The 17,432-nt window shown below is 41.5% G+C and overlaps 1 protein-coding gene across 5 annotated transcripts in view; it reads left to right on the top strand.

The window, feature by feature from the left end:
- Positions 1-17,432, top strand: part of LOC130273601 (collagen alpha-6(VI) chain-like) — a 199,568-nt gene that overhangs the window by 134,713 nt on the left and 47,423 nt on the right. For all 5 annotated transcript variants that reach the window (XM_056520678.1, XM_056520677.1, XM_056520675.1 and 2 more), the window contains 2 exons: positions 9,128-9,190; positions 10,639-10,701. In XM_056520678.1, coding sequence (XP_056376653.1) covers positions 9,128-9,190; positions 10,639-10,701 — 126 coding nt within the window. The remainder of the gene's footprint in view (positions 1-9,127; positions 9,191-10,638; positions 10,702-17,432) is intronic.

Below are 17,432 nucleotides of genomic sequence, written 5' to 3'. Positions count from 1 at the left end.
TTTTTTGGTCAGAGTTAGGGTGCTTAGACCTCCTCCGATTCCTAGAATCAGCTGTGAGAAGCACCCAGCTACCAATTTTGCTCGCTGCAGGAGTTCCACTACATATACTTTCTATATAATTTTTTTCCTACGGAGCGATTAGGAGCGATTGGTGTCGGTCTGAACAGCCAGAACCTGATTAATCAATAGTATTGACATTATATGACAGTATAAAAAGCTTTTCTAAATGCTTAAAACAGGCTCTGACATTTGAACAAACGTTGCATAGATGAATAATAAAAAAAATGATTCTTCTTCCTGTTATCAAGCTCCCACACTCCTCCTGCCACACACATGTTCTTCTCTAAAAATCAGCTCAGCTTTGTACTATATCAGCAAGACAAGCAATACATTTCTATGGGGGGGGGGGGGGATCAGCCCACCAACTCTAGAAGAACTGCAGATTAGAGATGAAGCCTGCAGAGTAGAAATCTGCATAGCAATACCATATATGAGTTAGACAATGGCCAGGAATAGTGTTCCTCCTCATGTACAGTGGGGATCAAAATTTTGAGCACCCCTGGTAAAAATTTGTATTAATGTGCATAAAGAAGCCAAGGAAAGATGGAAAAATCTCCAAAAGGCATCAAATTACAGATTAGACATTCTTATAATATGTCAACAAAAGTTAAATTTTATTTCCATCATTTACACTTTCAAAATAACAGAAAACAAAAAAATGGCGTCTGCAATAGTTTGGGCACCCTGCAGAATTTATAGCATGCACTGCCCCCTTTGCAAAGCTGGGACCTGCCAGTGTCATGGATTGTTCTCAATCATCATCTGGGAAGACCAGGTGATGTCAATCTCAAAGGTTTGAAATGCCCAGACTCATCTGACCTTGCCCCAACAATCAGCACCATGGGTTCTTCTAAGCAATTGTCTAGAAATCTGAAACTGAAAATAGTTTACACTCACAAAGCTGGAGAAGGCTATAAGAAGATAGCAAAACGTTTTCAGATGTCAATACATTCTGATCGAAATGTAATTAAGAAATGGCAGTCATCAGGAACAGTGGAAGTTAAAGCAATTCAAAACCCATGTTTGACAGCACAATCCCTCCAGAAAGATCTGGCAGACACTGGAGTTGTGGTACACTATTCCACAATAAAGAGATACTTGTACAAATATGGTCTTCATGGAAGAGTCATCAGAAGAAAACCTCTTCTACATCCTCATCACAAAAATCAGTGTTTGTACTTTGCAAATGAACATATAGACAAGCCTGATGCATTTTAATTTGATGCCTTTTGAAGATTTTTCCATCTTTCCTTGGCTTCTTTATGCACATTAATACAAATTTTTACCTGGGGTGCCCAAACTTTTGATCCCCACTGTATATTTATCTAAAATGTCGTTTTTTCAATCATTTCATTTAACCCTTCGGGACATAAAGAGTTTACATTAAAAATCCAAAATGATTCTCTCTTGATCAGTTTTTGGTATCTATTGTGAATCCCTTCTGGAATGGATTCGATTATGCATACTGACACGCACTCTGGGTCACTTGCATGGATCATGGTGATGTGCCTCGATACACTGTGTTGCATAAATTTTATATGAATGTTATGGCGGTGTTTGTTCATTCTCGCTCTAAGAGTCTGTACAGTCTGACCAATATATTGGATCCCACATTTACATGTGGGTAGGTAAATGATAGACTTGTGCACGACCAAAATTTCCGTTTTGTTTCGTTTATTTTTCGGATAAAAAATGTTTTGGTTCTGTTAAACCTTCAAGATACAGTAATTTGTTTTATTCTGTTTTCGGACGCATTCGTATATATTTTTTCGGTTCTATTCGGAAACTGTTCGGCTGTCGGATGCATTCGTTATTTCGGATCTATTCGTTATATATATCATTCATTTCACTTTCGTTTTCGGACAATTTCGTTATTCGTTTTAATGCTTATTTCTAATGCAGGCCTCTCTTGTAATAGCAGGTGTTACCTTAGCTTATTTTGCAGTTGTTTCGTTGCCAGAAGCCAAGTTTTCCTCAAGTAATAAGTACTGGAAGGATTAAGGATTAAGATATTTTTTATAGAAGTAATTCAAAAATCTGTTTAACTTTCTGGCATCAGTTGATTTAAAAAAAAAAGTTTTCCACCAGAGTACTCCTTTAAGTTTGTTCATAAATTTCATTATGCAATGAGAATGTAGAGCTCATAGCAGTAAAGAACGTTCTGTGTTCTGCCAAGTTGGTGAACCAGGTTGGTAGTCTGTTCCCTATGGACTGGCATTGGAAAAAATACTGGTTTGGATTTAATGATGGCAATACATAGAAAGGTGACAGAGGCATAACTTGTATCATCTGGGCCCTGATGCAAAATCTGCTACAGGGCCCCATGTGCTAATTATAATACTGGTCTGTTATGGGGCAGATGTACTTTGGGGTCCCATTAGGCACCAGGGTCAGATAGCTGTGACCAGGCAAAAGAAATGCAGGGGTTTCTTTAGGGAATACATATTATCTAAATAATAAATCACACTACAGTACATACTAAAATCAACATTGTATTTTGCCGCAAAGGTCAAAAACTTTCATGGCGCCAGAGACTGTTTTCTTTTTCTTATTTACACTCAGTGAAAGGAAGTTATTTCTAAGGGCCTCATGTTGTTCTACTTTCATCCAAAAGCAATTGACATAATAAAATAATTTACTAATAAAAGAAAAAGATAATAAACACTAAAATAGCAAGGAGGGTGTTACAGATAGTATAGTACTTTCCTTCCTTCTACCGATCCTTCTATAAATCTGACAGAGAAAAGACACATCCATTCCCTTTCAAACATCTCAGGAGTGAGATTCTAGTGCTCTGGTGATTCATAAAGGATGGTGCAATAGAAAAGCTCTGTAGGTAAAGTTACATACCGTATATACTCGAGTATAAGCCGAGTTTTTCAGCACAATTTTTTGTGCTGGAATCGCCCCCCTCGGCTTATACTCGAGTGAACTCTCCGTCTGTCAATCCCTTCATCAGTGGTCTTCAACTTGAGGACCTCCAGATGTTGTAAAACTACAACTCCCGGCAAGCCCGGTCAGCCGTCGGCTGTCCGGGCATGCTGGGTGTTATAGTTTTGAAACCAGTGGAGGTCCGCAGGTTGAAGACCACTGTGGCCTTCGTCATCATCCAGCCCCCCCCCCTTTGTTTTGTACTCACCTCCCCTCGGCGGGAAGTTAGGGTGAGCTGGTCCGGGCCATCTATGCTGCAGGGGCTGTCCGGTGGGGATGGTTAGTCATTCCGGGCTGTCCATTTTCACCAGGTGGGCCTCTTCTCCGTGCTTCGGGCCCGGAGTATTGACGTTGCCTTGAGGACGACGCACAGGGACGCTCATGCGCAACGTCCCTGTGCGTCGTCGTCAAGGCAACATCACTTGTCCGGGCCCGAAGCGCAGAGAAGAGGCCCCCCCCGGTAAAAATGGACAGCCCGCAACGATTAACCATCCCCACCGGACGGTCCCTGCAGCATAGATAGCCTGGACCAGCTCACCCTAACTTCCCGCCGAGGGGGGTGAGTACAGAACAAAAGGGGGGGGGGGCTGGATGATGACGAAGGCCGCAGTGGTCTTCAACCTGCGGACCTCCAGAGGTTTCAAAACTACAACTCCCAGCATGCCTGGACAGCCGATGGCTGTCCGGGCATGCTGGGAGTTGTGGTTTTGCAACATCTGGAGGTCCGCAGGTTGAAGACCACTGATGAAGGGATTGACAGGTGGTGATGATGAAGGGGGTGTTAATGACGGGGGTCTGGATGATGACAGGGGTCTGGATGATTACATTGGGGGATGATGTATTTCCCACCCTAGGCTTATAGTCGAGTCAATAACTTTTCCAGGGTTTTTGGGGTAAAATTAGGGGCATCGGCTTATATTCGGGTCGGCTTATACTCGAGTATATATGGTAAATGGTCCGTGACTTGACATAGTAGCAAAACTGGCTTAGTTGCCTATAACAACCAATCACAGCACAGCTTTCAATATCAAGAGCCAAAGGTGAATTATTCTTTCATAGTATGACATAAGATGGTGACATCAAAGCATTAAAAAGCTTTTTGCATGTTGGAATTTGCAAGAACAGGGCCTGTGGGGACAGTACAGAAAAAACTTTCTGAATAAACTCAAAAAATGTGCATACATTTTCACATTGTGTGAAGAAACTTGAAATCCCTGGGTGTTTATGTCATGGGAAAAGTCCAGGACGCCCAAAGACTTAAAAAAGGACAGTGACCAGGATTTGAGTATACAAGCATAGACCAGCCCATTGTAAGCCATACAGATTACATCTTATTCGGGAGACAAAACTAAAAGTCAGACTGAAATGCCATGACTTTGGCACTGACTTGCAGGGCCAAATGAAGTAGGATGAACTAGTCGGCAGACTGGCGTTCAGCTATAATGTGACCAGTCAGTCGCCACAATGTTAGAATTTGGAGCTCAGAAAAGCCATTTGCCCTTATCAAGTACATGAGGGACTTACGCAAAGTGAAGGTGTTAGCTGCAGGTGCAAACTCTACAGCCCCTTTATTCTGTTGAGGACACTGTCACTGGTTGCACTTACATGGACATGTTAAAGAATTGTCTTCTTCCACAGCTAGAGGAAGATCTGGCAAATGTAATTTATCAGTAGGATGGTGCACCTCCACATTTCTATTTGAATGTTAGCCAATACTTGAATGAAATTCTATTAAAACATTGGATCGGCCTTGCAGGAAATGATTCACCAATGTTGTGCTGGCCTCCACCATCGCCCGATCTAACATCCTGTGACTTCTTTCTGTGGGACTACATAAAGGACTACCTGAAGGACTCCTTCCCCTCCAGTCACAAGATGTGAATAACCTGAGACAATGCATCACTGAACCACTGTAGGTCATATTTGAGGATATACTGACATGTGTCTGGATAGAACTGAACTACTGCCTAGATATCTGCCGTATCACCAAAGAACATCCCTTTTTAACATTTGCAGTGTATAAATTTAACTTGAACAGATATGGGCCCTCATTTACTAAGAGTGTTGTGTAGGTTTCTTTGTGGGTTTTAATTCCCTACAGTATTTACTGTATTCCACAGTATTTATTAAGCTTTCCCTACATTTTCCACTTTCCCTACACTTTGCTTTTTTTTTTACACATGCTCTGATCTGTAGGGTTTTCCTCAGCTCAAATCCACCACATTTTATGTGGATACCTTAGTAAATATGTTGGGTTTTTGAGAAACTGTTGGGAACCCGCCCTTTTCAGAGACCGTACCCCTTTCCCCAGTGGCCACACCCCTTTTTTGGGTTTTCTAAGCAAAAGGGAGCGTTAGTCGGGGTTTTTTTTAATTCTGGCGCACAATCTGGCGCAGACAGAATTTCTGGCGCAATGCGACAGAATCTGGCACACAACCCAACAAAACATGTCGGGTTTGCAATAGTAAATGAGGGCCATTGTGTCTTTTTATATGAGTAAATGTTCTCTAGGTTAAGAATACAGATTCTATAATTTTTGCACCTTCCTTTTTAAATCACCCTATATTTATTATAATCCATGTGTAAATACATTGCCAATGTACTCACACATGTGTCATAATAAACATAAAATTTTTTTTGCAAAGCTTCAGGCCAATAAAAGCCTTTTCTCAACATGTGGTAACACAAAGTCTTAACTAAGTCAATGCATGGGATATTGAAGAAGAGGACACAGCTAGTAATGTGTAAAAACTCTATGTATAAGCCCTATTATTTTAACTAGCATACTCAAGTGTCTCCAAAATACAATGCAAATAAATAAAAATAAAGGTGCACTGACTAAAAGGACTAAAATGAAAATAAAGCAATCTGCATCAGTCATAGTATTATATAACCTATTCTCTGGTATAATACCAATATCCAGCTAATACTTCCTTACTCTACCCAAGAATGATTATAAAAGAAATAAACAGAAGTCTTACCTATGTCTACAGGGTACAGTACAAAGAGCAAATAAAAAAGTCTATGGGATTTAAACAACTCCACAGTCATATAACATATTAGAGACACTAAAATATTACTTCTAAAGAAAATACTGATAGGACACTGAAGGACCAGATAACTATGTATGAACATTTTCTCCATCTTTTAGTATGACTAATCTGCACTTTGAGGTTTGACCCATTAAACTCTCCTCCCTCCTTCATCACTAATCTTTGTGCAGAGTGTGATACATTGAATATATGCAGATGTTTAGTAAAATGTGTATTACTGCCAAAGGACCATGAAGAGGACATTGACTTCCACAACAGCTGAAGTAATACTACATCTTCCTTTAGCCCTTAGAACACAGACAATTGACTGACTGTGGGGCTTGACAAGTCCAACTAACCAACCCCCCTCCCCCTCCCACAATGCATCATTTACTGGTAATGCGTCTGCGTTAGTCATTCCGGAGATTTCATTTTATCTAATATGTTCTCATTTGTTGTAAAGATATCAAGGTTCACTGTATTTCTTCCCTTGTCGTGTGAACAACAGCCAAAGTCAGAAAAGGAGACAAATGTTTTGGAAATAAAACAGTTCTTACAAATAATGATACTATTAAAAAGATACACTTATAACGAAGATTAAAATCCGCTTACTATTATATTTGTCTGTATAGAATAGTCAGGGCTTGCTCTACCTATATGCAAAATAGGCAGCCGCCTAGAGCGCCCTCTTAATGGGGTGCCGCTCTGTCCGCCAAAAGAAAGCCAAAAGACAGCCAAAATTTAACGATCACCCTGATTCGTCGTCCGGTTTCCCAGCCGTCCAATCAGGGAGCCTGCTGCGTGTGTCACTCCCGCAACCCGCTCCGCCCCTCTTTCCGGAGGACGTGAGCGGGTATCCGCAGCTCAAACTTGCAGCCGGATACTTACTGTAAACCTCCGCCCATGTGAGTGTACCCTGTACGTTCACATTGGGGGGGGGGCATCCAGCTGTTGCAAAACTACAACTCCCAGCATGTACGGTCTATCAGTGCATGCTGGGAGTTTTAGTTTTGCAACAGCTGGAGGCACACTGGTTGTGAAACACCGAGTTTGGTAACAAACTCAGTGTTTTGCAACCAGTGTGCCTTCAGCTGTTGCAAAAGATACAACCCCCAGCATGTACGGACAGCGGAAGGGCATGCTGGGTCTTGTAGTTATGCAACAGCTGGAGGCATACTACTTTGGCTGGGGATGCTGGGGATTGTAGTTTTGCAACAGCTGGAGACACACTGGTTTGCTACTTAACTCAGTGTGCCTTCAGCTGTTGCAAAACTACAACTCTCAGCAGTCACCGATAGCCATTGGGCATGCTGGGAGTTGTAGTTATGCAACCAGCAGATGCACCACTACAACTCCCAGCATGCACTTTAGCTGTTTGTGCAAGCTGGGAGTTGTAGTTATACAACAGCTGAAGGTACACTTTTCCATAGAAAAAATGTTCCTCCAGCTGTTGCAAAACTATAAGTCCCAGCATGCCCATAAGGGCATCCTGGGAGTTGTGGTGGTCTGCCTCCTACTGTTGCATAACTACAGCTCCCAGCATGCCCTTTTTGCATGCTGGGAGCTGTTGCTAAGCAACAGCAGGAGGCTGTCACTCACCTCCAACAATCCACGCTGCATCAGGTCAGTCCCTTGTCATCGCCGCCGCCGCCGCTCCTGGGGCCCCGATCCCGGGGTGCACGTCCCGCACCCGCTCACGTCCTCCGGGAAGATGGGCGGAGCTTGTTGCTGGAGTGACACACGCAGCAGGCGCCCTGATTGGACGGCCGGGAAACCGGACGACGAATTAGGGCGATCGTGAGATGGCACCAGTGCCACCTCACCCCTGCTGGCTGTGGCTGTTCGGGGCCGTCAGAGATGGCCCTGAACAGCCTGTAATTCCGGGTCACCGGGTCACTGGAGACCCGATTGACCCGGAATCTGCCGCAGATCGCTGGACTGAATTGTCCAGCGATCTGCGGCCATCGCCGACATGGGGGGTCATCATGACCTCCCTGGGCGATATGCCCCGATGCCTGCTGAACGATTTCAGCAGGCATCGGGCACCGGCTCCCCTCCAGCTAGCGGCGGGGGGCCGGGATTTGACAGGACGTACTCAAACGTCCTGAGTCCTTAAGGACTCGGAAAAGGGGCCGTTTGAGTACGTCCTGCGTCCTTAAGGGGTTAAGGAGTGCCGAAAGTTGAGCTGATTATGAGCTATGGATACAACCGGCAAATATACTGGGAGCATTCCTGGAGTGTATGGTGAAAGCACACTGAAAATATGGTGTGAGCATAAGAGTCTTTGGCTTATTCAAAACTAGTTACTGCAACAAAGAGAAAATAGTAAAAGAATGAAAATAAGAATAAATGACAAGGTTATTTATGTAAAGAAAAACCTTGGGGCCTCAGCTTGATAACTGGATTTTCGCTGTAACTTTAGAAATATGTACGCTGCCTTATCAGGTTTAAAGTGTTTACATTAGCCAAAATTTACGCCTGTTATATGTCAGACAGTCCCAAAAGCCTTCATTTTTAATGACTGCTCAGGAAATGACAAAAATAAGGATTTAAGAGTCTCAGCCACCATGCATTTCTATTTCTGCTTTGCATCTACAAGAAATCATTCATTTTATCTATTATGCCTTTAACTGTCTGTAGAACTATTTTGTGTATTATAAGTGAAAATAGTATAAAAGTATAAATGATATTATTTTCCTCCTAATATTTCACATTCAAGTAGATAATGCACCTGGCACAATTGAAAAGAAACCTGAATCAATGTCAGTTTGAATCTGAAAATCAACATCTGAGCGGTTCAGAAAAAATCTGGTTGTTGCAAAGTCCAGAACCCCTTAGGATTCCATGGCTGGGTCCTAAGAGAGCTTTGCATAAACACTGGCCCTCAAAAAATCAATAAATTGAATTGTAAAGATAAAGTTTGACCGATATTTTCTCCAAAATAAGCTTCTATAGAAAATATTAATTCACGTTACTATTGGTAATGCTGGTAATGAATGATAGGGTGTATTTAATCTTCTCACCTGGTTTCTGAATGTTGGTTTACCCATAATAAAAAATATTGTGTCCTTCCTTCTATAAAAAAAAGTCTACTTTTTTGTCAGGGAGATGAAGGAACCCCAGGAATTAAAGGAGAAAATGGAAGAAATGGTCCAGTTGGCCTTCAGGTATAGTTAAATGTAAAATGCATTCAGAAAGTCTTTAGACCAGGGGTCTCAAAGTGGTGGCCCTCCAGATGTTTCAAAACTTCAACTCACAGTATGCCTGGACAACCATTTGCTGCAGCTAACGGCTGTCGGGAATGCTGGGAGTTGAAGTTTTGCTACATCTGGAGGGCCACCAGTTTGAGACCCCTGCTTTAGACCCTTTCACTATTTTAAGCTGCAGACTTGTGCTAAAATAAAATAAAAAAAAGTTTCCTTCCATTCATTCTGCACCCAGTACCCTATAATGACAAAGTGAAAACTAATAGTTAAAAATCTTTGCTAATTTACTGAAAAGGAAAAATTAAAATATTGCATTGACGTAAGTATTCAGACCCTTTACTTGGTGCTTAGTTGAAGAATCGTTTGCAGTGATTACAGCTTTGATTCTTCTTGGGGGTGACACCCATCTGGATTTAGGGATTTTCTGCCATTCTTCTCTGCAGATCCTCTCAAGATCTGTCAGGTTGTATGGAAACCATCGGTGGACAGCCATTTTCAGGTCGCTCCAGTGTAGTCTGATAAGGGTCAGGTCAGGTGTCTGGCTGAGCCGCTCAAGGACATTGAGAGTTGTCCCTAGGCCACTTCTGTGTGGTCTCGCCTGTGTGCTTAGGGTCATTGTCTTGTTGGAAAGTGAACCTTCGGTCCAGTCGGAGGTCCAGAGCACTCTGGATCAAGTTTTCATCAAGAATATCTCTCTACTTTGCTCCATTCAGCTTTTCCTCAACCCTTACCAGTTCCCCTGTCCCAGCCAGTGAAAAACACCCCCAGAGCATGATGCTGCCACCATCATGGTTTACTGTGTGGATGGTCATGGGCAGGACCTGGTTTTCTCCAGACATGACGCTTAGGCTAAAAAGTTCAATGTTGTTTCTCACAATCTGAGAGTCTTTAAGGTACCTTTTTTTGCAACCTCCAGATGGCTTTTATATATCTTTTTTGACAATTGGCTACTTTTTGGTCATAAAAACTAGATTTATGAAGCGTTGTAGTGATTTTGTAACTTTTTCCAGAACAGACAGGCAGTTTTCCCCCTTATGGCTTAGCTTATTTGCATTACCAGCTGTGAGACCCTATATAGACAGGGGTGTATCTTTCCAAATCCTGTCCAATCACCTGAATTTACCACAGGTGGCTCCAATCAAGGTGCAGAAACATCTCAGAGATGATCAAGGGATATGGGAGACCCAAGAGATACATGTCATGTGTCAAAGTAAAGGGTCTGAATACTTATGTCCATGCAAATATTGCAACACAGCAAAATGTAAACAATTAAATCATCTGAAGACTTTCCAAAATCATTGTAACAGACTTTAAATAATTACATTTCTTTCAGTTTTAGGGATATATATATATATATATATATATATATATATATATATATAAATTTGCACATATCCTATTTCACACAGGGTCTGTTTGGTATTCAAGGCAATGAGGGACACCCAGGCAATCCTGGACAGAAAGGGAAAAAGGTTTGTGGAATATTATATTATTGTTTTGGAAAACACTCCATCAGCATGGCAGTTATTACATTTTCTACTCTACAATAAATCCTGTATATATTGGGGGACATTTACTAATCTAGTCTATTCTGGGTATGCTTATAGACCAGTGTATGTGGTAGTCTCCTGTCTATTGTGCTCCTAATTTATCAAAGGTCTCGCAGCCCTTGATAAATTCTGTGCTCAGACTTCAGGGTCTACAGCTTAAACTGCATTTAGACCTGCTCCAACATGGTCTGACATTTCAGCGTATTTTGGGCAGATGCGACTTGTCGCACAAAAGTCGCACTTGATAAATTCAGCACCAATGCATTTTGCAATGCATTTCCGTCTAAATTAGACTGGCATGCATCATGTTCTAAAAATCCTCTAGAGCAAAAGTTGCAGAAAAGTCGCACATATTTAGACTGCGACTTTCTGTGCGACAAATTTAGACAGGAAAAACCAGTCTAAATCCTTTGATAAATCTCCCCCAATGTTGTTTTTCAATATTGCTTTAATTGTCAAAATTGTCAAAAAGTTTAACCTATTCTTCAGTGGTTTTTGACTGGTTTTCACAAGTTTTACCACAAATTACTGAAATCGCTGTAAAGTTTATGCCTTTTAGCATGATTTGCATAAGCAGGTCAAGTGGTAATGAAAAAGTTCATTGTGGTCAGTAATAATGAAAGTATGGCAACAACCTTGAGGTTTAGAATGTTGAAAGGTTACATTGTTACAGCTATAGGAGTTTAAGATAATAAAGGGATTATTGCTCTAGGACAGGTTAGTAAGAAGAATGTCAACATTCAATGTGTTTGGGGGATTTAATGCTTAAAAGTTGTCTACAGTAGTAAATGAATTATCAAATGGGTTAGTAAAGGGGTTATCAAATGGGTTAGTAAAGGGGTTTTCAAGACTGCCTCTCAAAACAAGGCCAAGGTTTTTCCATTTTTGCACTTTCATTTTTTCCTCCTCACCTTTTAAAAATCATAACCCTTTCAATTTTGCAACTAAAAATCCATATGATGGCTTATTTTTTGTGCCACCAATTCTACTTTGCAATGACGTCAGTCATTTTACCCAAAAATCGACAGCAAAAAGGAAAAAAAAAATCATTGTGTGACAAAATTGAAGAAAAAATTAATTTTTTTAAATTTTGGGAGCATCTGTTTCTACGCAGTACATTTTTCGGTAAAAATGACACCTCTTTATTTTGCAGGTCCATATGATTAAAATGGTACCCTACTTATATAGGTTGGATATTGTCGAACTTCGGAAAAAAATCATAACTACATGCAGGAAAATGTATACGTTTTAAAATGGTCACCTTCTGACCCTATAACTCTTAAATTTTTCTGCTTATGGGGCGGTATGAGGGCTAATTTTTTGCACCTTGATCTGAAGATTTTAGCGGTACCATTTTTGTATGGATCAGACTTTTGATTGCTTTTTATTCCTTTTTTCATTTTATAAAAAGTGACCAAAAATATGCTATTTTGGACTTTGGAATTTTTTTGCGCGTACGCCATTGACCGTGTGATTTAATTAACAATATATTTTTATAATTCGGACATTTCCACACCCGGCGATATCACATATGTTTATTTTTATTTACTCTGGGTTTTTTTTTAATGGGAAAAGGGGGATGATTCAAACTTTTATTAGGGAAGGGGTTAAATGTTCTTTATTCACTTTTTTTTTCACTTTTTTTTGCAATGTTATAGCTCTCATAGGAAACCGTTGATCAATGATTCTGCCGCTTGACTGCTCATGCCTGGACCTCAGGCACTGAGCAGTCATTCGGCGATCGGACAGCAAGGAGAAAGGTAAGGGGACCCTCCTGCTGTCCTACAGCTGTTCGGGATGCAGCGATTTCACCGCGGCGATCCGAACAGCCCACTGGGCTAACCGGGAGCAGTTTACTTTCATTTTAGATGCGGCGTTTCATTTTAGACGCAGCATCTAAAGGGTTAATAGTATTATTTTTGACTGACAAAGTTGTATTAGGGCTTATTTTCTGCGTAACGAGTTGTACATTCCAATGATTAACTTTTTTTTTAATCATACATTGTATTCAAAAAGCCAGAAAAAAAATTATATGCAGGGCAAAATAAAAATAAAATATGGAATTGCACAAATTTCTAGGGCAATCATTTTTTTTTGTTAAAAATACGGTAAATCTGACATTCCATATTTATTCTATGGGTCTGTACGATTCCAATGATACCAATCTTGAACAATTTTTGTTTCATTTTATTGTAAAAAAAAAATTTTTACCTTAAAATATAAGAAAAACTACCGTATTTATCGGGGTATACCACGCACCGGCCCATAACACGCACCCTCATTTTACCAAGGATATTTGGGTAAAAAAAGTTTTTTACCCAAATATCCATGGTAAAATGAGGGTGCGTGTGTGCGCGTGTATACCCCGATATACCCCCAGGAAAGGCAGGGGGAGAGAGGCCGTCGCTGCCCGCTTCTCTCCCCCTGCCTTTCCTGGGGTCTAGAGCGCTGCTGCCGGCCCTTCTCTCCCCCTGGCTATCGGCGCCGCTGCCCGTTCTGTCCCCCTGACTATCGGTGCCGGCGCCCCATTGCCGGCGCCGATAGCCAGGGGAGTGAAGGGGCAGTGCACCCATTGCCGGCGCCGCTGCCCTGTTGCCTCCCCCCATCCACGGTGGCATAATTACCTGGTTCGGGTCCGCGCTGCTGCAGGCCTCCGGCGTGCGTCCCCGGCGTCGTTGCTATGCGCTGCGCGGCGCATGACGTCAGTGCGCCGCGCCATGCATAGCAACGACGAAGGGGACGCACGCCGGAGGCCTGCAGCAGCGCGGACCCGACCCAGGTAATTAGGCCACCGGGGATGGGGGGAGGCAACGGGGCAGCGGTGCCGGCAATGGGTGCCGTTGCCCCTTCTCTCCCCCTGGCTGTCGGCGCCGCTGCTCTCCCCCTGGCTATCGGTGCCGGCAATGGGGCGCCGGCACCGATAGTCAGGGGGACAGAATGGGCAGCGGCGCCGATAGCCAGGGGGTGAGAAGGGACGGCAGCATGGCTGTAGACCCCAGGGAAGGCAGGGGGAGAGAAGTGGGCAGCGACGGCCTCTGTCCCCCTGCCTTTCCTGGGAGTGTATTGGCGTATAACACGCACATAGACTTTAGGCTAAAAATTTTAGCCTAAAAAGTGCGAGTTATACGCCGATAAATACGGTACTTTGTTCATTACCATGTTCTCACCTTTATAACTTTTCACCTACAGAGCTGTTTTAGGGTTTGTTTTTGTGCCATGAGCTGTTTTTAACAGTACCACTTGTGTAGTTCTGTTTTTTTGATCACTTTTTATAAAAAAAATTTGGGATGTAATGTAACCAAAAATCAGCAATTTTGGTGCTTGGCAGGATCAGAAATATAATAATTTAATAACGTGTGTAGAAGAATAAATCGGAGCACTCACCCAGTAGAAGCTTGCAAAATCTTCAGGCTTTATTCAGCGTTGGAGCAGGTGCGGGAGAGAGGATTGGTGTGGGGGCTTGGTCAAGCGGACCATGTTCGCGCGAGATCGTGCTTCGTCAGGCCACTAGTGTGCTTCCGTGTGCTAAGCATTATATAACACCTGAAGCCCGTTACCATGGTGAGGGGTGTAAACAAACCAAACAAAGGGGAAACAAGGTAGCAAAGCATAAGGTAAGTTAAAAACAACTCTAAAACATACATGTGAATCAGATGTAACTGGGGTAGGTACGATAGCAATAAATATAACAAGCTTTTTTACATTTACAGAACAACTTCCGACCTGTCATTTAACCCGATCGGGCCTGTGGCATGTAATTTAGCTATCCACCTTGCTTCCCTAATGAGAAGCTGACGGTGTCTATTACCTCCCCTTCTAGGCTGATTAACTCTTTCAAGGGCTGCAAAACGCAATGCTTTCGGATTGCCAGTGTGAACAGTCCTTACATGGTCGATTAATTCCTTCCAGACATGTGAATCTTTGGATGAGCTCCAAGTATTGAGCACTAAAGCTCTTGAATTTAAAGTGAGCTCCCTAGCAGAACAGGAAATGAGAACCTTCTGGACCATTAACTCATTGAAAGCCTATGCTGACAATTTACGCACCCCAAGGGGATTACGCGCATATAAAAATCCTTCCCAATTTATTGATGATTTGGACTTTGTGAAAAAATGGGATGCTTGCCATCTTCAACATTCCATTAATTTACAACAATTGGTAATTGAAAAGAACACCACAGAATACGAAAAAATCGCAGCAGAATTATAAAGCAAAAGTGGAGTTGCACACAAGATTGAATGAAAGTTAATTCACTCAATGTATGCAAAATCTCGAGAAAAAACTCACCACTTTGCAAACCACTCTAAGAGAATCAAAACGAGACAAATTCCTGCGTGACAAGCGCGATTTTGACAGTAACCACATTTTTACATGGCAAAAACAAAAAACGCAACAGAGAAATATAAGTCATAAAAATACAAGAAAAGCACAAAAGAAATATAATAAAACGGATTATTTAACAACTGAATCGGATTCTACAACCTCTGATGAGGGATCACAAGACACCACAGCCAACACATCTCAACATGGACCCCAAGTCCCTTTAGGGGCAAAACCAGACGGGGCGGCAGGAGGAAAAAATCCAGCACAAGGGTACAAGAGAAAGAAGACGGTAACATGGAGACAATGATGGACGACTCGCTTCTAGCCAATCTAACTAATGTGGAACTGAGCGAAGCATGTATTTCTGTCCTGAATAAAGGACTCAATTTTGGACTGAACAAGGATTTTCAATACCATTTATTTGAAGAGGAATTTCTACGAGGACTGCGCAAAATTTATTTAAAAAAGTTTTTCACATCAACAATAAAATCAAATAAAAATGAGTCATCACTAAGAGAGGGTGAAACAAAGTGTATGATTAGCCCCTTAGGATTTAGACCCATTAAAGATTGTACTGATGTAGATTATGAGAATATCAAAATGCTGTTGTCATTAACAGGAGAAGAACATATCATGCCAGATATGAATGAAGGCAGGGAAGAATTTGGAGGGGGAAACCCCTCAAAATTCAATCCCCAAATAGTTCCTGGAAGTAGTCTTGATCTGTTCCAAAAAGCTGTATGTAGGGATGTTAAAGCAATTTTTTACCCCAAAGCTAAATTAAATATCACAATGGAGGAGAAAAAAGCCTTAATTGGCTTGGAGCCCGAGATGATATCGTGGTCTCCAAAGCTGATAAGGGTGGAGCAATTGTTATATGGAACAGATCAGACTACGAAAAAGAGGCACTTACTCAATTGAATGACACCAGAATTTATGAAAAGCTCTCCTATGACCAAATGACCCAAGTAATGGATAAATTAAGAGTTTTTTTGCGCAGGTCAACTGAGAACGGTATTCTAACAACTAAGCTAGCAGAGAAATTACTTCCAACTGATCCAATAAAACCTCACTGGTACATCCTCCCAAAACTCCACAAGGGGAGAAAACCACCACCAGGGCGCCCCATAGTATAATATTTATCAAGTTACATTGAGTGGCTGGTTTCTCCCCTTATGAAGTCTATTCCAACATATCTCCGAGATACTGGAGATTTAATCTCAGCACTAAACCAATTTGAATGGCATGACGACTTTAAACTTGCCTCCATTGATGTGGAAAGTTTATTTACCGAATCCCAAGGTCTGCTGGCACTCAAGCCATGGGAGAATTTTTATCAAGTACAAACAAATCATCAGAATTCATAGAATTTGTAACAGAAGCCGTCCATCTAATTTTATCGAACAAGGTATTCCAGTATAATGATCAATGGCATAGACAAATTAGCGGAACTGCGATGGGGACACCCATCTCATGCAGTTTCGCTAATATAGTCCTTGCCATATTTGAAAGAAATTATATCTTTTCCCCTGACAACCCCTATATCGCACAAGTCAAAGCGATTTGAAGATTCGTTGATGATGTGTTTGTAATAGGGAGTAGTGTTGAGCGGCATAGGCCATATTCGAATTCGCGAATATTCGCCAATATATGGACGAATATTCGTCATATATTCGCGGATATTCGCATATTCGTTATATTCTCGTTTTATTTTCGCATATACGAAAATTCGCGCATGCGAAAATTAACATATGTGAAAATTAGCATATATAAAATTAGCATACGCGAAAATGCGCATTTGCGAAAATTAGCATATGCTAATTTTCGTATATGCGAATTTTCGCACGCCAGTCTCACACAATAGTATTACAGCCTTCTTTACACCACACAAGCTGGAAGCAGAGAGGGGTGATCACTGTGATGTGTACTGTGAAAAAAAAAACAAAAAAAAAAACGAATATTCGTAATTGCGAATATATAGCGCTATATTCGCAATATTCGCGAATAATATTCGAATTGCGAATATTCGTGAGCAACACTAATAGGGAGCGGTGATCAGAATGAATTCCAATGTTTTGTCGAATACCTCAACCAAGCCAATACAGTAAATATGGCTTTTACATTCCAGTTTGGCAACAAAACATTGGAATTCTTGGATGTCCAATTGAATATTGTTGATAATAAAATGATTACATCTGGCTATAGAAAGTCACTATCAAGAAACTCCCTATTGCATTACAAGTCATCACATCCTCCCCAAACTAGAGATAGTATACCCTATAGTCAAATAATTAGACTAAAACGTATCAAAAATGACTATAATATTTACC

The sequence above is a fragment of the Hyla sarda genome, chromosome 5, assembly GCF_029499605.1.
Source record: "Hyla sarda isolate aHylSar1 chromosome 5, aHylSar1.hap1, whole genome shotgun sequence".
Lineage (NCBI taxonomy): Eukaryota > Metazoa > Chordata > Amphibia > Anura > Hylidae > Hyla > Hyla sarda.
This window is presented reverse-complemented; position numbering and strand designations above follow the sequence as displayed.